General features: G+C 33.1%; 1 protein-coding gene across 7 annotated transcripts in view; it reads right to left on the bottom strand.

The window, feature by feature from the left end:
* Positions 1–25,278, bottom strand: part of LOC132741048 (TNF receptor-associated factor 3-like) — a 131,133-nt gene that overhangs the window by 13,942 nt on the left and 91,913 nt on the right. For 5 of the 7 annotated variants that reach the window (XM_060729129.1, XM_060729131.1, XM_060729132.1 and 2 more), the window contains 7 exons: positions 19,894–20,124; positions 18,015–18,119; positions 17,050–17,220; positions 16,098–16,178; positions 13,858–13,932; positions 10,863–10,982; positions 5,250–5,363 (listed from right to left, as the gene is read on the bottom strand). In XM_060729129.1, coding sequence (XP_060585112.1) covers positions 5,250–5,363; positions 10,863–10,982; positions 13,858–13,932; positions 16,098–16,178; positions 17,050–17,220; positions 18,015–18,119; positions 19,894–20,124 — 897 coding nt within the window. Of the gene's footprint in view, positions 1–5,249; positions 5,364–10,862; positions 10,983–13,857; positions 13,933–16,097; positions 16,179–17,049; positions 17,221–18,014; positions 18,120–19,893; positions 20,125–20,326; positions 20,776–20,849; positions 20,945–25,278 lie in introns of those variants that run through there. The other 2 variants (XM_060729133.1, XM_060729135.1) reach the window with 2 other exon arrangements.

Raw genomic sequence — 25,278 nt, forward strand, 5'->3', positions numbered from 1 at the left:
TTTGACCCCAGGTGACCCCCAATCAAACTTAACCTTGAAATCATCATAACATCCTTTCTCATCAATTTCAAAGATATTTGGATCTAAACAGTAGCCACAAGAGTGTTAACATTTAGACTGTGTGACCTAGTTTTAGACCCCAAGTGACCTATACTTGAACTTGACCTATAAATCAAGAAAACAATCTTTCTGACCAATTTCCACAATATTGGACTGTAACCCAATAGAGTGTTAACAAGGTTTTTCAACATTTGGGCTGTGTGACCTAGTTTTTTACTCCAGGTGACCCATATTCAAATTTGACCTTAAAACTAGAACTATCACTAAATGTGATTAATACCCCCACAAGTCTGCTTCAGAAATGAGGATGTTACTAGTAACAGAATACCTTGTAAAAGAATTGAAACATAGAGTTATGGTTGTGGGCAATTAAAGATAATTGTGGTTCATGTATGTTGCATTTCCTGTCAATGTGGTTGGCCATTGATGAAGTTTAATTGAATTACTCTGTAATAAGTCCAGAAAGAAAAAATGCACGGAGGGGCACCTGAGGTCTTCCTCCACCAGTAAAGCTGAAACGTCGCCAAATGACCTATACCGTGTCGGTGTGACGTAAAACCCAAATCAAACAAACAAAGAAAAAGAACAAAGGGCAATAACTCTATAAATACTGAAGATAGAGTTATAGTTCTTGTGCACTGCACTTCCCCTTATTGTGCTTGACCATTGTATGAAGTTGTTTTGAATTCCAACCAGTACGTTTTAAGTTATTCTCCGGACATGGAAAAGTATCAAAGGGCAGTAACTCTGTATTTTGTCAAAATGGAGTTATGGCTCTTGTGCACTGCACTTCCTTTGAATGTCCTTGACAACTGTGTGAAGTTGTACTGAATTCCAAACAGTAGTTTTCAAGTTATGCCCTGGACAAGGAAAAGTAACAAAGGGCAATAACTCTGTGATTAGTCAAGATGGAGTTATGGTTCTTGTGCACTGCACTTCCCCTTATTGTGCTTGACCATTGTATGAAGTCGTTTTGAATTCCAAACAGTAGTTTTCAAGTCATGCTCTGGACAAGGAAAAGTAACAAAGTGCAGTAACTCTGTAATTAGTCAAGATGGAGTTATGGTTCTTATGCACTGCACTTCCTCTCAATGTGCTTGACAATTGTATGAAGTTATAATGAATTCCAACAATAAGTCTTCAAGTTATGGTCCGGACAAAAGAAAGCAATGGAAAAGTAACAAAGGGCAATAACTCTGTAATTAGTCAAGATGGAGTTATGGTTCTTGTGCACTGCACTTCCCCTTATTGTGCTTGACCATTGTATGAATTTGTTTTGAATTCTAACCAGTAGTTTTAAAGTCATGCTCTGGACAAGGAAAAGAAACAAAGGGCAGTAACTCTGTAATAGGTCAAAATGGAGTTATGGTTCTTGTGCACTGCACTTCCTCTCAATGTGCTGGACCATTGTATGAAGTTATAATGAATTCCACCAATTAGTCTTCAAGTTATGGTCCAGACAAAAGAAAGCAATGGAAAAGTAATAAAGGGCAATAACTCTGTAATTACTTTAGATAGAGTTATGGTTCTTATGCACTGCACTTCCTCTCAATGTGCTTGACCATTGTATGTAGTTATACTGAATTCCAACCATTAGTCTTTAAGTTATGCTCCGGACAAAAAAGAAGGCAATTGAAAAGCAACAAAGGACAATAACTCTGTAATTACTTTAGATAGAGTTATGGTTCTTGTGCACTGCACTTCCCCTTATTGACTTTGACAATTGTATGAAGTTGTTTTGAATTCCAAACAGTAGTTTTCAAGTTATGCCACGGACAAGGAAAAGTAACAAAGGGCAATAACTCTGTAATTAGTCAAGATAGAGTTATGTTTTTTATGCACTGCACTTCCTCTCAATGTGCTTGACCATTGTATGTAGTTATATTGAATTCCAACCATTAGTCTTCAAGTTATGCTCCGGACAAGGAAAATGCAACAGACAAAAAAAAAAAGCAATGGAAAAGCAACAAAGAGCAATAACTCTGTAATTACTTTAGATAGAGTTATGGTTCTTAGGCACTGCACTTCCCCTTATTGTGTTTGACAATTGTATGAAGTTGTTTTGAATTCCAACCAGTAGTTTTCAAGTTATGCCCCGGACAAGGAAAAGTAACAAAGGGCAATAACTCTGTAATTAGTGAAGATAGAGTTATGGTTCTTGTGCACTGCACTTCCTCTCAATGTGCTTGACCATTGTATGTAGTTATATTGAATTCCAACCATTAGTTTTCAAGTTATGCTCCGGACAAGGAAAATGCAACAGACGTCTGGACCGACCGACCGACCGCCTGACCGACCACCGGGTGACTCCTATATACCCCCCCCCCCCCAAACTTCGTTTTTGGGGGTATAATAATCTTAACAATCTTTCTGACCTATTTCCAGGAAATTTGGAAAGACACAATAGTTCTAAGTGTGTTAAACAAGGTTCTTCCATATTTGTGACCTAGTTTTTAACTCAAAAAGACTTATATTCTAACTAAACAACATTTCTGACCAATTTCCAGGATATTTGAACTGGACCAGTAGCCCGTAGTGTGCTAACAAGGTTTTTCCATATTGGGACTGTGTGACCAAGTTTTTTTACCCCAGATGGCCCATATTCAAACTTGAACTAGAAATCACCAAAACAAACTTTCTGCCTATTCTGTCCAAATTCCAGGATATTTGGAAAGAAACAATAGCCTCTACAGAGTTAACAAATTTTTCCATATTGGGGCTGTGTGACGTAGTTTTTTTTCTCCCAAGGTGACTAATATTTGAACTTGACCTAAAAATCATCAAAACAACCTTTCTGACCCATTTCCAGTATATTTGGATAAAATATATATACATACACACCAATAAATATATATGGTCAATTCATGCACAAATAAGTGAAAATTCAGTAATTTAACCTTCAAGGTCAAGGTCATTGAAGAGCCCAAGTCAATTTGAGTTTGATAAACATGAAGGTCTTGTCCTTAAGAATGTTCTTTTATAATATGAAGTTGATCCTTTCAATTATAGCAAAGTTACAGCTAAAAAAAATGAAAATTTCAATTAGACCTTCAAAGTCAAGGTCATTTATGAGTGAAGGTCAAGGTCTGTCGGGTTATTTTTAAGGGCTATCCTTGAAGATTATTATGTTCAAGTTTGAAGACAATCCATTCAAAAATAACAAAGTTACAGTCAATTATAGCCAAAAAAAATGAAAATTTCAATAATTTGACCTTCAAAGTCAAGGTCATTTATGAGTGAAGGTCAAGGTCTGTCTGATTATTTTTAAGGGCTATCCTTGAAGATTATAATATTCAAGTTTGAAGACAATCCATTCAAAAACTAGAACTATCACTAAATGTGAGTATTACCCCCGCAAGACTGCCTCGGAAATGACGAAATTACTAGTAACAGAATACCTTGCAAAAGAATTGAAATAGAGTTATGGTTGTGGGCAATTAAAGATAGTTGTGGTTCTTGTATGTTGCATTTTCTTTTCAATGTGGTTGACCATTGATTAAGTTTTATTGAATTACTGTAATAAGTCCAGAAAGAGTTACACTTTTTGAGCACTCCACTTCCTCTCATTGCGCTTGACCATTGTATGAAGTTGCATTGAATTTTAAACATTAGTTTTTAAGTTATGCACCGGACAAGGAAAAGGAACAAAGGGCAATAACTCTACAAATACTGAAGTTGGAGTTATGGTTATTGTACACTGCACTTCCTCTCATTGCGCTTGACCATTGTATGAAGTTGTATTGAATTCCAACAACTAGTTTTCAAGTTATGCACTGGACAAAAGAAGTAACAAAGGGCAATAACTGTAATTTGTGCACTGCACTTCATCTCACTGCCCTTGACCATTGTATGAAGTTTCATTGAATTCCAACCATTAATTTTCAAGTTATGCACTGGACAATAAAAAGTAACAAAGGGCAAAAACTCTTAAATGAGTCAAGAAAGAGTTATGGTTTCTATGCACCGCGCTTTTTTTCAATATACTTGACCATTGTATGAAATTGTTTTGAATTCCAACTAGTAGTTTTCATGTTATGCTCTGGAAAAGAAAAAAGCAATGGAAAAGTAACAAAGGGCAATAACTCTATAATTACTCTGGACAGAATTATGATTCTTGTGCACTGCACTTCCCCTTATTGTGTTTGACTATTGTGTGAAGTTGTTTTGAATTCCAACCAGTAGTTTTCAAGTTATGCTCCGGACAAGGACAAGTAACAAAGGGCAATTACTCTGTAATTAGTGAAGATAGAGTTATGGTTCTTGTGCACTGCACTTCCTCTCAATGTGCTTGACAATTGTATGAAGTTGTATTGAATTCCAACCATTAGTCTTCAAGTTATGCTCCGGACAAGGAAAATGCAACAGTCGTCTGGGCCGATGACCGACCACCGGGTGACTCCTACTCCTGTATACCCCTCCCCAAAACTTCGTTTTGGGGGTATAACAAGTAAAATTTAGACATTTGAACTTGAAGGTCAAGGTCATTGATGAATGAAGGCCAAGGTTAGTCTGGTCTACTTGAGGATCTTGTCCCAAGGGTTGTTTTTGCCAAGCATGAAGACAATACACCAAGAACTAAACAAATTTTTATTAAGGTACAAGTTTGTGGCTGGCAACAGCAATGCCGACATGACTGTAACAATACCTCTTTTTTTTTCTCTCAAAAAGTATACAAGATAAAATGGTGAATATACTCTGAAAAACTATTTTTACAAGAAAAAAAAAAAGTGAATATACTCTGATACTGACCTGTTATGTTTTCAAAAAAACATACTTCTTAGCCAATCAGAGAAACACATTTCAAAGTTGTTTATAGATTATATAATAATGTAAGATATAGCCTGGGTCGGGGCCAATTTTTACACAAGGGCAATGATTTAAACAATTTTGGTAGAGGCCCACCAGACAATGCCTTTGCAAAATATCTAAGCTCTAGGTGACACTGACCATAGTTTGGGTCCAAAACAGCCACAAGAAAGCCTGTTCTAGTGAACGCTGCCTGCGGACAGCTTGTGACCGCTATTCGCGACCATTTATTTAGGGATTTTCATCTGTGGAAATCAACAAGAATGTTAGTCAGAAGTGACCGTAAGGATAAGTTAGACTGTATTTCTTTTTGTTGCAAAGGTCAACTTTAAAACTATAAAAAGATAGCAAATTTGCACAATATCATAGCACTTTTATGATACCTTTAGTTCTTTGTTTGAATTTTGTACTTTCTCGAAGTTTGTTTTCATTACTGCCATCTCCTGTCTAACAACATTCACTTCTTGTCTTAATTGATCCCTCTCTGCTGTTACCTCCTGAAATAACAATTATAATCATGTATAACTGCAGTTATGACAAGACATTAGTGTTGCAATTAAACAACTTAGTTCCCAGTTAGTTCTGCTCTGTTGTAAATTACATTATACTTTGGAGTACAACACAAGAGCAATCAGTGATCACATGTGTCGCCTCATGATGGCCAATTTCATGTTGGGACAAGTTTTGTGACAGACGGACAGACAGTGCACAACTAGATTTGGTACTGATCATTCCTGTAAAGTTTGGATAAAAATGCACCAGTAGTTTATGAAGAATAGTCCGGACAAGCTTTTGTGTATCTGGCAACACACAGAAAAAAACACCTTTTTATCAAAGGGCCATTACTCGGCCAAAAATCATTCAACCGGAAAACCCGTGCAATATGCGCAAGGACTTGAGCTACAGATCAATCCTGTAAAGTTTCATTAAAATTGCATTAGTGGTATAAGAGAAGTAGTCCGGACAAACTTTAAAAATAAAAATTATTAAAGGGCCATAACTCTGACAAAAATCATTGAACCGGAAAATGCTGACAATATGCACAACTAGACTTGGTACTGATCATTCCTGTAAAGTTTGAATGAAATTGCACCAGTAGTTTATGAGGAGTAGTCCGGACAAGTTTTGTGACGGACGGTCGGACAGACAGACGACGGAGAAGTGATCCCTATATGTCGCCACTACTCCGTAGAGGCGACACAAAAAGCATGACCATTGCACTTAAACAACTAAGTTCCCAGTTAGTTCTGCTCTGTTGTAAATTACATTATACTTTTGAGTACAATAAAAGCATGACCACTGCACTTAAACAACTAAGTTCCCAGTTAGTTCTGCTCTGTTGTAAATTTCATTATACTTTGGAGTACAATAAAAGCATGACCATTGCACTAAATCAACTAAGTTCCCAGTTAGTTCTGCTCTATAGTAAATTACATTATACTTTGGAATAAAATAAAAGCATGATCATTGCACTTAAACAACTAAGTTCCCAGTTAGTTCTGATCTATGGTAAATTTCACCATACTCTGGAGTACAATAAAAGCATGATCATTGCACTTAAACAACTAAGTTCCCAGTTAGTTCTGATCTATGGTTAATTTCACCATTCTCTGGAGTACAATAAAAGCATGATCATTGCACTTAAACAACTAAGTTCCCAGTTAGTTCTGATCTATGGTAAATTTCACCATACTCTGGAGTACAATAAAAGCATGATCATTGCACTTAAACAACTAAGTTCCCAGTTAGTTCTGCTCTATAGTAAATTTCATTATACTTTGGTGTACAATAAAAGCATGACCTTCACAAAACACTATGCACTGACATTCACAATAAAACATGTATTCTAAGATTTTCATAACCAAGCTTGTATACTTTTTCACTTTATCATTTATTAAAAGCCAAAAACTATCTATTTCCATTTTAACTATGTCCATAACTATGACAACCATGTTTTGAGCTAAAAAGAAAAAATTACTAGCACTTATTGTCATCTATCAAAATATCATGCCTGTTTTATTTCAGACATCAAATGGAAAACCTTAGTTATATATAACATGAATTAATGATTTGTTCTTATTTATAATTTTCTGGCATTCCCAATGTGATTATATTTAAAATCATATCAAGATTATGATATATACTCTATATTTAGCTTTGCCTGTTTTATTTCAGACATCAAGTGGAATACCTTACTTATATATATATCATAGATTAATGATTTGTTCTTATTTATAATTTTCTGGCATTCCCTTTGTGATTTTATTTGTACTCTAGATTATGATATATACTCTATATAATATTTAGCTTTGGTCACATGATAAAGGTTAAATAAGTCATTTCCTGTGCAACCAGCTTGGATCATGTTCATTAAACATTTTAACAAAATCCATGTTAATCTATGCACATTTCTAGAGGATTGAACAGATAGTTTTTTGTAGGAGATATAGGACTACTTTTGATTAAAAATTACAAAAATTGGAAAGCCAAACCAGGCAAATAAAGATAACTTTCACTTCCAAGGATTATACCTTCAATACAGGTAAGGTTTTCATTTGTGTCAAATAGGACGGGTTTAATAGGGGTGTGGTGATTACTAGTAGTGACAGTGAATAGTAATTTTATAAAATGACCATTAGATACCAATATTTTAATGTACATTTATGATAGAATATGAACTAGGAAGGTATCAATGATAAAATATTATGGTGAGGGAAACAAAGACACTGGGGCATTTTCATCAATAGGCTTATGTTTTAATGGCATTTGTAAACAAGAGGGCCATGATGGCCCTGAGGTCGCTCACCTGTATATAGGCCCCCCCCAACCCCCAAACGTTGCAGGGCCAATTTAACCAAAGGGCTTTTATTTGCACAAACTTGGTAGACACCCATAAGAAGATGTTTCATGCTAAACATCTAAGCTCTAGCTCATTGGGCTATTTAAAAGAAGATTTTTTTAAAGATTTTACTATACACATATAGTTAAAAACAATGACACCCCTGGGGCCGGGCCAGTTATGACCCCAGGGTTTTTATTTGAACAAACTTTGTAGACACTTACTAGAATATGTTTCATGCTTAATATCTAAACTCTAGCTATTTGGGTTTTTTCAAAGAAGATTTTAAGTTTTTGCTATACACATATAAGGAAAATCAATGACCCCGGGGCGGGGCCAATTTTGACCCCAGGTCTTTTATTTGAACAAACTTTGTAGACACTCACTAAAAGATGTTTCATGCTTAATATCTTAACTCTAGCTATTTGGGTTTTTTCAAAAAAGATTTTTTAAGTTTTTGCTAAACACATATAAGGAAAATCAATGACCTCCGGGGCGGGGCCAATTTTGACCCCAGGGCTTTTTTTTTAACAAACTTGCTAGACACCTATTAGAACATGTTTGATGCTAAATATCTTAACCATAGCTCTTTGAGTTCTTTAAAAGAAGATTTTTTAAGTTTTTACTATATGCATATATAGGGAAAATCAATGACCCCCCGGGGCGGGGTCAATTTTGACCCCAGGGCTTTTATTTGAACAAACTTGGTAGACACTTATTAGAACATGTTTCATGCTAAATATCTTAGCTCTAACTCTTTTGGTTCTTTAAAAGAAGATTTTTTAAGTTTTTACTATATGCATATAGGGAAAATCAATGACCCCCTGGGGCGGGGCCCATTTTGACCCCAGGGCTTTTCTTTGAACAAACTTGGTAGACACCTATTAGAACATGTTTGATGCTCAATATCTTAGCCATAGCTCTTTGAGTTCTTTAAAAGAAGATTTTTTAAGTTTTTACTATATGCATAAAAAAATTATAGGGAAAATCAATGACCCCCCGGGGGGGGGGGGCCAATTTTGACCCCAGGGCTTTTATTTGAACAAACTTGGTAGACACTCACTAGAAGATGTTTCATGCCAAATATCTAAGCTCTAGCTCTTATGGTTTTTTAAAAGAAGATATTTAAAGTTTTTTCTTTCGGTTGCCATGGCAACCAGAGTTCTGCATGGAATTAAATTCTTTGAACAATTTTTAAAGGTGACCACCAAAGGAACATTCCTGTGAAGTTTGGATGAAATTGGCCTTATGGTTTATGAGGAGATGTCATTTAAAGTAAAAGTTTACTGACGACGGACGACAAACGAAAAGCAATCACAAAAGCTCACCCTGTCACTTTGTGACAGGTGAGCTAAAAACTGTTTTTCAATGTGCAACATTGTAAAGATCATAACATATATACCGGGAAATTTCTCTTTAGTAAACAAAGTCTCATAATGCTATGTTCAGTTAGATACGCAAATATTTATGAGCAAAGTCAAGAGTGTTTTTCAAAACACAGCAACTCTAACCACTTGTATAACTGAGGTTCATTGACTGAATCTTTTATAAAACTCCTAAGCAAAGCACATAAACATCATCAAATTCACAGTACATCAATAAAACTGGACAAACTTTCAAGGCTGTCCTTAAAAACTGGGAGCTACATTATACACTGAACTGACTCTCGTATAATCTTGCATTACAGCTCAGAGCCTCCTACCACCCAATTCTTCAAATAAAGAGGTGATAGCTGACCTGTATCCTTCACAAGAGTAAAATGGAAACAAGAAATTTTTGTGAAGCACCACCTCAAGTTTATTCCTTTGAAGTTTTTGGGGTGTCTGTTGTTCCATGAAAATGTGGATAATGACAGACCACACACAACGGACATCATGCCATCACAAAAGGGCACAAGGTGAGTTAAGAAATAATTCTGTTCAAAAGAGCAATCCACCTGAAAGAAAATGCAACAAGAATGAATAATACCACATACATTTGTATAAACAACACAATAGAAAGAAAAACTGATTTCCAGAAAATGTACAAAAATCTGATGCATGCCATGTAGATAGCTAAGCAGGAAATGTAACAATACATGTGATCCTAACACATAACCTGTAACCAACCCTTTCTCTTAAATTGAAATTTTAACACCTTTTTAATAACAATTCTTTGAATCTCTGATAAACACAATACCTCAAAGCATTTTTTAAAATTTGAGACAATCCTTGGTAACATTACAATTCAACAACAAAGGTGATATTTAGATTACACCCAAGTAAAGAATATCTGTATAACATGCAAACATACATTTAAAACTGAGATATGATATGATACAGCAAGTGGAAAATATTGAAAACAGAAAGTTACTGTCAATATTAAACTATAACCTACACGATCAGTTATAAGCAGTTGGACAAAACTTGTTAGGAAAATTGCTAAATAGTTGGAGAACAAAAGGCACAGACAAGTCCAAATATCATACATTAAATGGGGAAGTGGTCCTAAAATGACAAGGGATACAATTAAGAAATTTTCTCCAGCGAGTGACAAACTTACTGGTAAATGCTGTTATTGCTATATGAAACAACCTACCTACTAAATATAACATAACCACTCCCAACATCTGAAGACATATGTGAGAAATAAATCATTTAAAGACACCTTTTTTAAACACTCAAGAAGCAACATTTTGGGGTTTTATGATGATCTGGTAGTAAGGAATAATCCCCTGCAATGTCATGGTGTATACATGCACTTTCTGAAGTTTCATATACAAACTTTACTACGTATTTTATACCAGCCTCACATGACACAGCTCCAAACAATATCAATACAGAATAGAAACTTTGAGATCCTCTACATCAAATTTTAAAATGAAATTAAATTATCTCAATTTTCAAGCCTCTGCAAGATTTTCAAAGATTTTCATGATTTACCAATTTAAGTTTGTCATCTTTAGTTTCATTAACTACAATTCTCATATTGCACACCAATTTCTATGCCTTTACCATGGCTCTTTTCTCTTCCAATGTTTTCTGAAATAACTATTTGTATAATAATATTAAATAAACAAATTGAAATGAAGTGTAAAGGAAATTAGATCATTTAATTCACATTCAGAGTAAGAACAATTGAACACTATCTTACAATATAAAGCTAGAGACAAACGTACTTGTAATTCCCTTCTGATTCCAATGCTCTGAACTTCCATATTTGCTGTATATAGAGTCACATTCTCTAAATGTTTATTTAAATCTGTCACTAAATGATGTTGAACCTGTTCATCTGTTCCCTGAAAAGAAGCATCAATTAACAGCTTTGACCACATTTTTATGGAAAAAAAAAACACGGCTACAGTAAGTCTCAATTGCTCACCTGATTGGAGAAAAATTCCCATGACAAAATCACATTTGAAGCAATCCACATCACTGGCTTTGCATCCTGCCTTGTTAATCATTTGAACCAAGATTAGAAAATCCTTTAAAGGGTATAGGATTTACAAAGTGGACATGAAATAGTTTGCCAATAGTTGCCTGATATTTAACCTTCAAATGCGACATTGACCTTGAGCTGGCAATACAGTGGTATGGGTTCTAAAATTGCCTTTTTTTAGGTGGACACTTGAGCAAAGTTGGGATAAAATCCTTTCAGTGATATAGGAATTAATTGGTAGAATTGGCTTTTTCACATTAACCTTCAAGTGTGACCTGGACCCTGAGCTGACACAAGGGCCACATGGGCTCTACATATTGCCTTGTTCAGGTAGACATATTTCTGTCAAGATTGAAGAAAAACTTTCTACAGGTTTAGGATCCATAGAGCAGACACAGTGGAATTGGCTCTCTTATATTTAATCTACCAGAATGACCTTGATCTAAGCTTGATCGCTGTGACATTGGTTATGCAAAGTGCCTTGTTTTGCTGTACATATGTGCCAAATTTGAAGAGAATCTTTGAAGGGTGCGGCAGAGGACTGCCAGACAATGACACACCCTCATACTGCATTCAAAAGCTCTGGGCTTTGTATTTTATTTTACTGAAATTTTAAAATTAAATAAAAAATCATTTTTCAATTCATTTTTTTCCTCTTACCTCCAGATCGTGCATGACCCATTTACATGGAATTTGTACAGATCATAACAAGAATTTGTAACAGAGTTACCAACGTCCCCCGCCTCAGGGAAGTTTTATATGAAGCATAAAATCAATGCTAGATCTGCAAATGCAACAATAAATTTATTAAAGAAACTAGAAATGTGTCCATAGGACACGGATGCCCCCACACCCCACTGTTCTGTCAATCTTATGACTCTAGGTCAAATATTTTTTGGATAAAAAATCAACAAAGGGCCATAATTCTGTTAAATTTGGTCGCAGCAAAAATTCTTTCCTTTACTAACATCTACACATTAAGGTTGTAAATCCCTGGAAGTTTAAGCAAAATCTGCCATCCGGTTTAAGAAGAGTTACGTTCACAAAATTTCTACAAAGTATATAATGAAAAAATCAACAAAGGGCCATAATTCTGTTAAATTTAGTTGCAGCAAAAATTCCTTCCTTTACTGCCATCTACACATTAAGGTTGTTCATCCCTGGAAGTTTAAGCAAAATCTGCCATCCGGTTTAAGAGGAGTTGCGTTCACAAAATTTCTACATAGTATATAGTGAAAAAATCAACAAAGGGCCATAATTCTATTAAATTTGGTCGCAGCAAAAATTCCTTCCTTTACTACCATCTACACATTAAGGTTGTTCATCCCTGTAAGTTTAAGCAAAATCTGCCAACCTGTTTAAGAGGAGTTGCGTTCACAAAATTTCTACATAGTATCTAGTGAAAAAATCAACAAAGGGCCATAATTCTGTTAAATTTGGTCGCAGCGAAAATTCCTTCCTTTACTACCATCTACACATTAAGGTTGTTCATCCCTGTAAGTTTAAGCAAAATCTGCCATCCGGTTTAAGAGGAGTTGCGTTCACAAGATTTTGGGACGTACGGACAGACAGACTGACTGACTGACGGATTGACGGACAAGTGCAACGCTATATGCTCCCACATTGTGGGGGCATAATAAAATGAAACACTGAATTTAAAAATCTATCATGTTAAGCTTTGACCTCTAAGTGTGACCTTGACCTTAGAGGTAGGGACTCTGGTGTTACGCATGACATATCATCTTATCATTGTGACTATTTGTGCCAAGTATTTTCAAAATCCCTTGATCTATGAAGAAGTTATTGATGGGACACAAAATATACCATATAACAGACTCTGTTAATTTGACCTCTAAGTGTCACCTTGACCTTGGAGGTAGGGGTGCAGGTGTTGTACTTGACATATCCTCTTATTATTGTGACTATTTGTGCCAAGTTATTTCAAAATCCCTTGAACAATGAAGAAGTTCTACATTGGACATAATATATACCCTTTAAAAGACTATGTTAGGTAGGGGTCTGGTTGTTGCGCATGACACATCGTCTTATTATAACAAACATTTGTGCCAAGTTATTTCAGATTCCTTCAATAAATGACAAAGTTATGGACCGGACACAAAATATACCCTGTAACAGACTATGTTAAACTTTGACCTCCAAGTGTGACCTTGACCTTGGAGGTAGGTGACTGGTTTTTTCACATGACACATCTTCTCATTATTGTGAACAATTGTGACAAGTATTTACAAAATCCCTTCAAAGACAAAAAAGTTATGGACCGGACACGACATATACCCTATTTGAGACAATGTTGACCTTGAATGAGCAAGTGCTACCTTGACCCTGGAGGTAGGGGTCTGGTTGTTGCGCATGACACATTGTCTTATTATAACAAACATTTGTGCCAAGTTATTTCAGATTCCTTCAATAAATGACAAAGTTATGGACGGGACACGAAAGTGTGATGGACGGACAGACAGACGGACGGAAAGACGGACGGAGCCTATTTCTATATCCCCCTTTTTTCTTCGAAAAGGCGGGGGACAAAAATATTGTTACCAAAAAATGTTTGTGTAATATCTACAACAAGGTTTGACAAAATATGTTGTTTAAAGAAATTAAAGGTTTCAACAGACACTACATGACAGAAATATTACAAATCTCAGCATAAGCATATAAAATTATTTATCTATTTACATCTATCAATCAATAAACTGCCTATTAATGATACTCACTTTAAAATCACATCCAACAGACTTAAATCTGCATTCTTTAGGTTTACTTGGGCATGTTTCCATATGGTTTCTCAACTGAAACAAAAGATAATGAAGCCAATGTAAAACAAAAACAATGCACAAGTAAAACTAGAAATGAGTTGTCACGCCATGGATGCCCCTGCATGCAGCCAAAATTTCAGATGTTATAATATTTAGTTCCAAATTTGTTTGCACAAATTATTTTTTTCATTTTAAGACCAAAGCCCTTAAAACTATTCAATATTAACACAAACCATTTTTAAACAAAGTTCAAGGCACTGAAACTATTCAGTGTTAACCTTTTGTAAATTGCATATATCTGAGCCAAATTTATGGCTACATACATTTCCACAAAATTATGAGTGCTGAAACTAAAAATTTAATTTTTTTCCAACATTCAAGGGAGATAACTTTGTCCAAAATCATTGAACCACAACCAAATTCAAACTTAAACTGCTTATTCCTAAGATGTATCTATATGTCAAATTTGAGTTGGATGTGTACAACCATTGGAGAGATAATGAACTGAAACTTAAAATTTTTGATTTTTTTTCAAAGTTCAAGAGGGATGTCAAATTTGAGTTGAATGTGTAATACTGTTGGGGAGACAATGAACGGCAACTGAAAATTTCTTATTATTTTCAAAGTAAAAGGGGCATAACTCTGCAAAAAATCATTGAACCATGACCAAACTTTATCTTGACCTGTGCATTCCTTTGACGTATCCATATGTCAAATTTGAATTGAATGTGTAATACTGTTGGGGAGATAATGAACGGAAACTGAAAATTTCATATTATTTTCAAAGTAAAAGGGGCAGAACTCTGCCAAGAATCATCAAACCATGACCAAATTTGAACTTGACCTGTATTTTCTCATGACATATCTATATGTCAAGTTTGAGTAGAATGTGTAATACCGTTGGGGAGATAATAAATGGAATTTGAAAATTTCATATTATTTTCAAAGTAAAAGGGGCATAACTCTACCAAAAATCACCGAACCATGACCAAATTCGAACTTGACCTGTATTTTCTCATGACATATCCATATGCCAAATTTGAGTTGAATGTGTGCAACCGTTACTAAGATAATGAACGGAAAATGATGATGACGGAATGACAGAATGAGGGAAGGACGGAATGACGGAACAGGGTAACACTTTATGCCCCAGCCATTATATGGCGGGGGCATTAAAATCACTCCAACATCAAATGTCTTTGTCAAAATTTGGAGTCCATACTTCAAGATGTTATTTAAAACATTTCTAAAAGCACTTTATATTTCCTGGAAACAGTTTAACTTAAAATAGATATCATATAATATCTCTGGTTTGCATATAATTGAGAACTATAAACACATAAGCTGACAGTATACTGAACCAAAAAAGAAACTTTCGCAAAGTATGTGCCAGTTGTTCAAGGGTACCACTTAGATGTACACACTTATATACATGTAGTAGCTTGTAAAACTCGTTTTGTTTGCAAAATCGGTCAGCTAATCCCCGTATAAAAGCCCGATATGTTTATTCAACGTAAAAATCGAGTTTCAAAAGGATTGAAAAACTGTACTAACATATTTACATTCAAACTTGGAGAAAGTGTCTTCTTTATTCCAGTATATATTTGCTATGTCTGAACTGTGAGAATCAAAGTCGATCATTTCAGCTGAAGCTGACATTTTTTTAACAGTGATACATTATGTCTCTACCTTATTAATTGATACAGCATTTCAACAAAAAGCTAGACATTATATTTTCATAATTTTATTATATAAAGGTTGAAATTATCTTCATATAAAAGAAGCTTGCTGTATCATGAATTCGTTATTTAGATTTGTGACAGGTTATATGACCAAACAATAATAGTTGTTTGAAATATATGCAAACAACCATTTGGGCCATATAACCTCTGAAAAAAAAAATTCTTATTACTAATGTATCTTTAACTGTTATGTCATATAAGACAAATTGCTTCAAGAAAACTGCACATTTTCCCTTACTTATAAGGTTTAGTAAAGCAAGTAGCAATTTTAGGAAATACAAGCCTTCAATCTTTACTGAACATGTGAAGATTAGAAACAATATCTGTAGACATTCTTCTTCCTGAAATAACATCATGATTCATCTCTTTATGAAGACCACTGTTTACCTAGCCATAAAGGATCCACAACATGGAGAAAAAACGATAAAATGAATGATGTTTAAGGTACTTTAATACCTCTGTTCTAGCCATAGGCTGACTACCACAACTGTAAGGGCACGCAAGTTGGACTACCAAACATTCGTCATCAAAATGTTTCTAAAAATAAAAAATAAATACCAATTCTTTCAGTCTGTGGTGTAAACACCTAGCTTACTAGGTTTGAGACCAACAAATCAGTGGTATAACTTATAAATTATTTAAGTGTATACCTGACCATATAAACTGTTCAAAGTGTATCATGATGTGTTTATAACATTTAAGTTGCTTATTAACTTGTCAAAGATTTATAACAAGTGCTGTCTATAGGCAGACATTCTTGACAATCCTCAGACTTCATTATAGTATTAGAATAGATGTTAGACAAGCAGTATCTTAAATATGTCACATGGTACTACAAAAACCTGAACTATTTTTGATCTTTTTCCTTCTCTAAATTTACAAAAACCTGAACTATTTTTGATCTTTTTCCTTCTCTAAATTTAAAGTCATACCTTAATGTGTTCAGTCAAAAAGTAGGGTGGTACAAAAAGAAATTAAAATATAACAAACATACATTTTATATGATCCTAACATACACAACGATGCACAGGTGAAAAGTATTCTAGATATCATAAAGCAAAAAATATATCAAGATTATCATCAAATACCACAACAAATATAAAGACAGAATATAGATGTAATTAATGTCTACTCCTTAAATATTTCAGAACAAGATAACAGTGCTAGGTTTGAAAGAGCCTGTTCCTGAATCATTAGAAAATCTGTAGATGATTATATTTAGTTACAACCAGACAACAATTCAACAAAGTATGTATTCTAAACAGTAATCTTTAAATATTTAAAAGTGTATATTTACTGTACATAGTTATCATAAAATCATCTTAGTATTCAGCTACCCAGACAAGAGTTTTTATTCACAATTTTAGTGCACAAAGAAATTGTCTGTTAGTTAAGTAAAATAACTTACTTGCAACAACTTGGCCGGCACAAAGATTTTGCAAAACTGACACTCTTTTTGCCTGTATTCACATTCGTTTTGTATATGTTGTTGAAAATTGGTACTCGTCAGTGATGTTTCACATCCAAATTCATGGTTTGGACATGTAATTGGCTTAAACTTGCAATTGCTCATGTGACCCTTAATATTAAAAAATGCATATTACAGTATTTTAAAAGAAAATTAAAAATGAACTATTACAAATAAAATCAATCATTATACTACATTTATAGGTTGAAATGTAAATGAACATTATGTAAACTAAATGTGTCCATAGGACATGGCTACTCCCACATTCTACTGTTTTGTCAGTCTACTGACATACAACAAAACAGTATGACAATGGAAATTCTACAAGACTCCCCCTAGTGGTTAAGACATAAAAACTACATCCAGCTTTTTACTATGTTGCCATCTTAATTTGCCCAATAAAGAGCTACAAGATTTTCAAATCACAATTTTATATCCTATAATATGCTTAAAAGAAAAATAAAAACAACAAATCCCAGATACCTAACTATATTCGTCTAGTTCCATGAACCTAGGTCAAATACTTTTTAGTTTTAGAGTTAGGCACAACAAAAGTTGAAAATTGCAAATTTTTACTATATCAATCTTCATGTAAATTTCTTGACTTAGTAGCTCAAGCACTTTTAGAGCCACATGTGACACAACCTTAAATTGGCAGACAGGCAAGGACAAATCTAATATCCCTCCCCCTCACTGAGTCTATTTTATTACTCTATTTCAATTGTTTGAATAGATACAATAGATACAAGTAAATAATAATTATCAGAACTGTCTGAAAGATGTTTTTCTTTCTGCTCAAATTATAGCTTCATAGTTATGAGCTGTCATTTTCTTTATTGAAATAAATTGAGAAAACCTTGTGAATGGTACATGTACTCTAGTATCTTATCAATTAAAGAACATACTTGAAGGTCTTTCCATCTAACAACTTCATCACAACCCTTGTCTTTGTAATCGCAATAAACTTTCAAATTCCTTATTTCCCTTCGTCCGCTGGGATCTGGTGTTATCTGTGTCAGAAAGAAAAAAAATGTACCAAGTCTTTTAGATTATTTGCTCAATGGAAGATGACATGACTCAGAAACATGAATTACCAGTAAAATACTCTGTATTTACAATTCTTTTAATTGATTATTTGAATAACCTAATTATTTCCAAGATCAAAAAGTAACTTTGATTGTTCTATAATACCAGTGCACATTGAATTATCTCCCTTTTGGAAGAACTAATTGTTGTCCTTACAAATATGCATACTCATTTTGTTCAATATCAATTCATAATTTATAATGGCAATTGATAATTTTATGTTAATGCATACAATCAAACATATTATTAAAATGTTATTGAAATTATATCTTAAAGACCCATAATGCCCTAAAAGTGCTCCTATTTCTCAAAAAAAAAATTTTAGTAAATATTATATACTGTACTCAATTGCCAATTACCTGAACAATGTTTTGCTACTATTGCTTTTTTGCAATTAGTACACTGGAAGTCAATATACTACTTTGTTTACATTTTGCTACTTTTATGACAAATAATTTCACATTCATCAGGTAAGAGAGAGAAGCATCTAGCATGCTCTTAAACAATTATTTAAGAATTATTAGACTCATGTTTACTACCAGTATTAGTATTAAAGAAAAAAAAATACATGTATAGAGGTATTGTTTACTTCCTGCTTGTCAATTTACATCAGGGAGATAATACCAATTTACTTATCTCATATGTGTATAAATAAATGTACTCCCTTAATCTTATCACTGAAAAATATACAGTTGTCTATCAAGAATAGATCTTTAAACTACCTTTTAACCAATTTACTTTATCTCATAAATAATTGTTTTAAGGTTTGGAGTGTGATTTGGAAATTTGACAGACCCTTTGCTTATCTAAAACTTTTTTTCTGAAATTTATCATCAGGTAAGATTTTTGAATAAATATAAATAATGCTTCAATCAAAAGAAAAAACTAATTCAGAGCTCTCAATATGCTAAGCTTAAATGCAGATTATCGAATTTCATTGACCAACCTGTGCAAGTATTTACCTTCCTGGTTTACATTTCTTTCACATTGATCATTCAATTTCCATTGTTTTAGTTCAAAATTGTTATTGTTTATAATCATTTTGAAATTTGACACTTGGACGATAATGAAATACCCATTTAGGTATTTCGGAAATGATAAAGAAAAAATCTATATCAGCCTTGCTGACCTTGACCCAAATGACTCATGTAAAATTGATTTTGATATAATAGGCCTCTATATCATTGATTTTAAATATCAAATGTATTGGTTAATTTATAAAGGCTCTCTGGATAAATGTCTATTTCAGCAATCTAAGAAACACTTCAGGTAGGGCAAATGTTCTAATAAATAAACTTATATCATAATTTAAATTTCTTTATACATATCCACTTGACAATTTTAAAGATATCTCAGCTAATCTAACTACATGTATAAACCTCAAATCTTCTTATAAACTGTTTTTTATATGAAGGTGTAGATTTATATTAAAGCTAATTATATGATTTTAATCAGATTGATATTAAAACTTTTATTACCAGCAGTAACTCAGATATGCAATAGATTGGTTCCAGATATACCATTGTGTAAGAACTTATTACAAGGCATTACAACAGGATTTTTCTTACCATTTAGCCATTGTTTCAGATAAAATGATTCCAAGAGATAAATGGACAGAAATCTATGATGGACAAATTATAAAAAGTCATGCTGAGGTAAGCTACTAAAATATTTTATCAACAATATCTTTACACATACATCAGTTCTGCATTGTGGCTCACAATCTTCTTCATTAGCAGGACACATGACTGGTTCTGACTTTCCTTCAAATAACTTGGCAATACATCTCTCACAAATCCTGTGCCCACAGCTTGTCTGCATTGCCTCCTTGAGCACTTCCTTACATACCAGGCAGTCATACTTGGAATCATGTCGAAAAAACTTTGGGTTTTCTTGCAGTTCCAACGATGAATTACTTGTCATCATGTGCTAAATTAGCGGAAATAAACAACAACAACATACTTTCAGAATGAAGTAAACTTATTTTTCACATAAAATTTATTACTTATATACTCCTTGTTCTAGTATAGTGCATACATTATAATTATGATTATTGGAATTACAGTACAGTATCGTTTGTGTCGGTAAACTTACTGGAACTATCAAAAAAGCATTCATATATTTATAATACCTGTAGGATGTTTTTGGGCTCAGATGGAAGGGCTAGGCCATTTTTAAGCCCCTCTTCCTTTGTCAAACTTTTGCCACTACTTCATGTTGGTCTCAGCACTAATTCAAATATTTATATGCACATATACAGGTTTCAGTAAACAATGCTGTATATATCATAAAGCATAATGCTACACTTAACATCTTAAATTTGGTATGGTACTTCTCAGGTCCAGTGTTGATCCAGCTTGATTTTAAATTCATGGACACTTAGAATTTACTACATTCTTAGGTTAATCATTCCATGTTTTCATTACTTGTTGAGAAAACTGATTCAAGCTAAAAGTTGTTCTAATAAGAGGCATAAGTTACTTCTTAAACTTTACTTGTTCATTGCCCTTGAATTGATATAAGCTGAAAGCATAGCCTACTGTAGACAATGCTTTATGCAAGCATGATACTTTTTGCCATTTTGGGCGTTTTTGTGCTTTTATAATTTTGACCAAACTGGTTTAATTTTGTTTATATCATTTTAAACATGTTACCAGTAGAGTTTCACTCTGTCAGCATTTATATTCCTGTAGTATTCCAGTCCTAAACCGAAAGTAGGGCAACACGCTTTCGACAAAATGGCGACAAATTTGTGGGCAGCACGAAATACCCAAATATACCCAAATCGGTATGCCTAAAATACGAAAGTGAGATTTTTGACGAAAGTGAGCGAAAGTGAGCGAAAGTGACTTTTAAAATTTGAATTGTACCGTTTTAATAGAATTTCACAGTGATTTTTTTTTGTTTGTAGGCGTAAATTATTAGCAACTAATAATATTTCTTTTCAAAAATAATCACTGTGATGATTTAATCGCCATTTATTTGCATAATTTCTATACAGAAGTTCTGTGATCTTCCTTTCGCTCACTTTGAAAAAATACGAAAGTGACTTGTAAAATTTTTAATATAGAGTTTAAATTGAAATTTATACTAAAATTGCAAATTCCAGACGTATATTCTCAGTAATATATAATATTTATTTTCAAAAATAATCATTATGATGATTTTATCACCATTTGTTTGCATAATTTCTATACACAAGTTCTGAGATCTTCCTTTCGCTCACATAAAAAATACGAAAGTGACTTGTAAAATATGAAATATAGCGTTGAATTGAAAGTTATACTAATACTGCATTTTTCAGGCGTATATTATCAGAAATTAATATTATTTGTTTTCAAAAATAATCATTATGATGATTTTTTTACCCCATTTTTTTTTACATAATTTCTATATATACAAGTTCAGCAATCTTCCTTTCGCTCACATAGAAAATACGAAAGTGACTTCTAAAATATCAAATATAGTGTTTAATTGAAATATAGTGTTGAATATCAAATTATTAATTTCTGATAATATACGTTTACAAACTGCAATTTAAGTACATTTTCAATTCAAACTCTATATTTGATATTTTACAAGTCACTTTCGTATTTTTCAATGTAAGCGAAAGGAAGATCGCTGATATTGTATATAGAAATTATCAAAAAAAATGGGGTATAAAACTATAAATCATCATAATGATTAATTTAGAAAATAAATAATATTAATACCTTATAATACACGTCTACAAACTGCAAATTTAATACATTTTCAATTTAAACTCTATATTTAATACTTTACTAGTCACTTTCGTATTTTTCTTTGCAAGAGAAAGGAAGATCGCAGAACTTGAATATAGAAATTAGTCAATAAATGGCGATTAAATCATGATTATGGTTATTTATTATATACTTATAAATGAAATATTGAGAAATATTGATGAAATAAAATGCGTATTTTTATTTTCCGTATTTTCACTGTAAAAATTTATTTTTCACTGCAGTGAAACATATTTTCCGTATTTTCACTGGTGTCTTGCCGGACTACTTTCTTTTAAATTCTACCAGTACACAAAATTTAAGGGAAAGTTTTTCAAATTTTATTGCAAAAAAGAGAAAAATGTACATAATAAACAGAAAATTCAAGTTTTTTCTATAAATACATGATTTATTTTCATCTTGTGGCATGAAAATTACCATATTTCACTCGTGGCTACCGCCACTCATGAAATACTTATTTTCATACCACTCGATGAAAATATATCATGTATTTATAGAAAAAACTTGAATATCCTCTATTTATTATAATATATATAAATAGTTGCTAATGATATACGTCTACATACAGAAATTTTACTGTAAAAATCTATTAAAACGGTATAATTCAAATTCTAAAAGTCACTTTCGCTCACTTTCGCTCACTTTCGTCAAAAATCTCACTTTCGTATTTTAGGCAAACCCATACCCAAATATACCCAAATATACAAAATATTGCCCAAATATACCCAAATATTGCCTAAATATACCCAAATAATGCCCAATTATACTAAAAATAAATGTTTTATACTAAAAAAGTGCTGTTTTAATCATGAATACAATATACACTTTCACTAAGATATAATCAAACGTACCCAAATATACAGTACATTTTCCTATCATTGTGTTTTGAACCAAAATACAGTAGGATATATGAACTCCATTAAAGCTATTTTCTAATAACATGGACATTTGTATATGATATGTAATTTCAATAAAATTACACCTTAAAAATGTAGAAAACAAATATCATATCTTGAATTAAAATTGCAAGTACATTCATAAAGAACCTATATTGTAGATAAGCAAATGTCACAACTTTATTTTCTTACAACATCTTTAAAACTGCCCATTTCAACGGAATGAATGAAAGCTTTAGCAGGCTAAGTCATATTATTTAATAAATATTTATTTATTTCTCATTATAATCTATATTTTATACAAACAAAAATAAATATTGCTATATTTGGGTGTATTTGGGTATATTTGGGTATTTCGTGCCGCCGCAAATTTGTTTAAAGGTGACAGGGGTATATTCGAATGATGGCCCCGGGTCAAACTCAGACATGGTGTTTTTAAGGTACTGGAAACGTCTGATATTTCTCTATCATTGTAATTCTTTCTTGTTTGTGTGTAGGAAATGAGAAGTATTTTTGTTTTTTTACCCGACACTAAGCAATTTGGTAGCTTTGTATCGATTTCGAGTCAATTCGGCCCCAAGACGTATCGGCCCCAAATTATCTAAGACATTTCGGCCCCCGACGTTTCGGCCCTTCACCAAATCGGCCCCATATTTAGTTAAAAATAAGTCTTACCTTTAACGTGTTTTATACCAGAATTTTAATAGCATATAAATAAATGAAAGGGTAAAAGGAATGAGAGAATTAATTTGAATATTTCAATTATGATTTTTAATTTCAAATGAGGCTAAAATAGTAGTAATCAAAACAAACAGAACATAAACTTTATTAAAAAAAAAAAACATAGTACACGAACACTGTGTAAGAATTATAGTTCTTAGTTGTAAATTTATTAATTATAATCACATAAGTTTCATAGTTTGATTTTTCCGATAGTATTTATTATTAAAGACATTGTTTGACTCTTTCAATTAAAGATAGCTTCACTATTTCCGCCAAACGTAACGTCTTATTTTGTTTCCCGTAAAAAGACGTCATTAAATTGTTTTACGGTGACGTCATTAACCGTTACTTTGATATGTTGTTTTGCCTAGGGCGGAAGTGATTAAATTGTTGATGTGTTTTGTTTATTGATGTTTTCCAATGGAAAGTAGATCATAATCGGTAAGCAAGATATTAATTATGTATGAATTTTAATAGTAATTAAATTCAATCTTTTTTAAATGATGATGAACTTTACAATATTTGCCGTGAATTAAATTATAAACCGAATTGTTTGCGGAAATACAAAATAACATTATTATTTGCATAGATTTAAGTCTATAATTGTAAAGGTAATATCGTATATTTATGATTTGTATTAACATTATTATTTTAGACAATTTATTGTATTTTATTTTAAATGCGTTGTAATCAGTATTTAGTTTGTTTATTTTATTAATTTCAGAGAATCGCATTGTTGTATCACATTGATATAATATGAAATTAGGCAAAGCCTATGGACGGGGAAGTCGTTAAAAATTCCTTTCATTCTTCCGTTTAAAAGGTGTCATTCGGTTTTACATGCACCGCTTCCGTTTTCACTCGGAACACTCGACGATTATCATTTATCCGAAAAGTCGAGATTTGTACCGTTATCGGAATACCCCGCCATTCATCATTGAGTTACATTGTAAATGGCGGCGCCCGACTAGAACTGACACTGAAAATTTCTTTGATAGGTATAGAATTTTATATATTTTTTAATTGTTTTTTATGTGATTTTCTTTTAAATATACACGTGTAGTCTATAGCCGGGCAAGCCAAAGCCCGGACCCGCTTCGCGGGCCCGGTCTTTGACTTCCCCGTATTATTCCATGAATGAGAATAAAGAAAAGTGTTGAAATCTGCGCATTCTTGACTATTTTTAACGGAAAACATTTACAATTCTCGATTTTACTGTGACGAAAATGCCGTCAACAAATAGTGTGGAAACTTTGAACCCGGAGTTTGTCAGTTCGAAGAGATCAAGAAGTGCAAATGGCGCTCAACTGACGAAACTATATAATGAACTTGAAAAGAGCATGATGGCCTACAATAATATTGAAGAGGTAAAACTACTGAAGAATAAATTATGTGAACGCTTTGAACATTTCAAATCAGTGCATTTACAATGTTTAGATTTGTGCGCGCAACCGGAAGTTGTTGCAGACTTGGAAGCGAACTTTGAGAGCTGTTTAAAGAACTTTGAAGAATTCAGGGAAAGATTTTCTCAGTGGATCGCGGGAGCTATTGGACCGCATCATGGAGAAAATATTCCTATAGAAAATGACGCAGAGTCAAATGTCAGCCATGGAAGTTCACGTACTTCAGTCTCGTCGCGCCGGAAATTACAAAGTGGAAAAGCAAAGCGTTTAATAGCAGAACACAAATTAAAACAACTTAAA

Source organism: Ruditapes philippinarum, unplaced genomic scaffold (assembly GCF_026571515.1).
Source record: "Ruditapes philippinarum isolate M1 unplaced genomic scaffold, ASM2657151v2 ctg3708_1_1_1_1, whole genome shotgun sequence".
NCBI classification, from domain to species: Eukaryota; Metazoa; Mollusca; class Bivalvia; order Venerida; family Veneridae; genus Ruditapes; species Ruditapes philippinarum.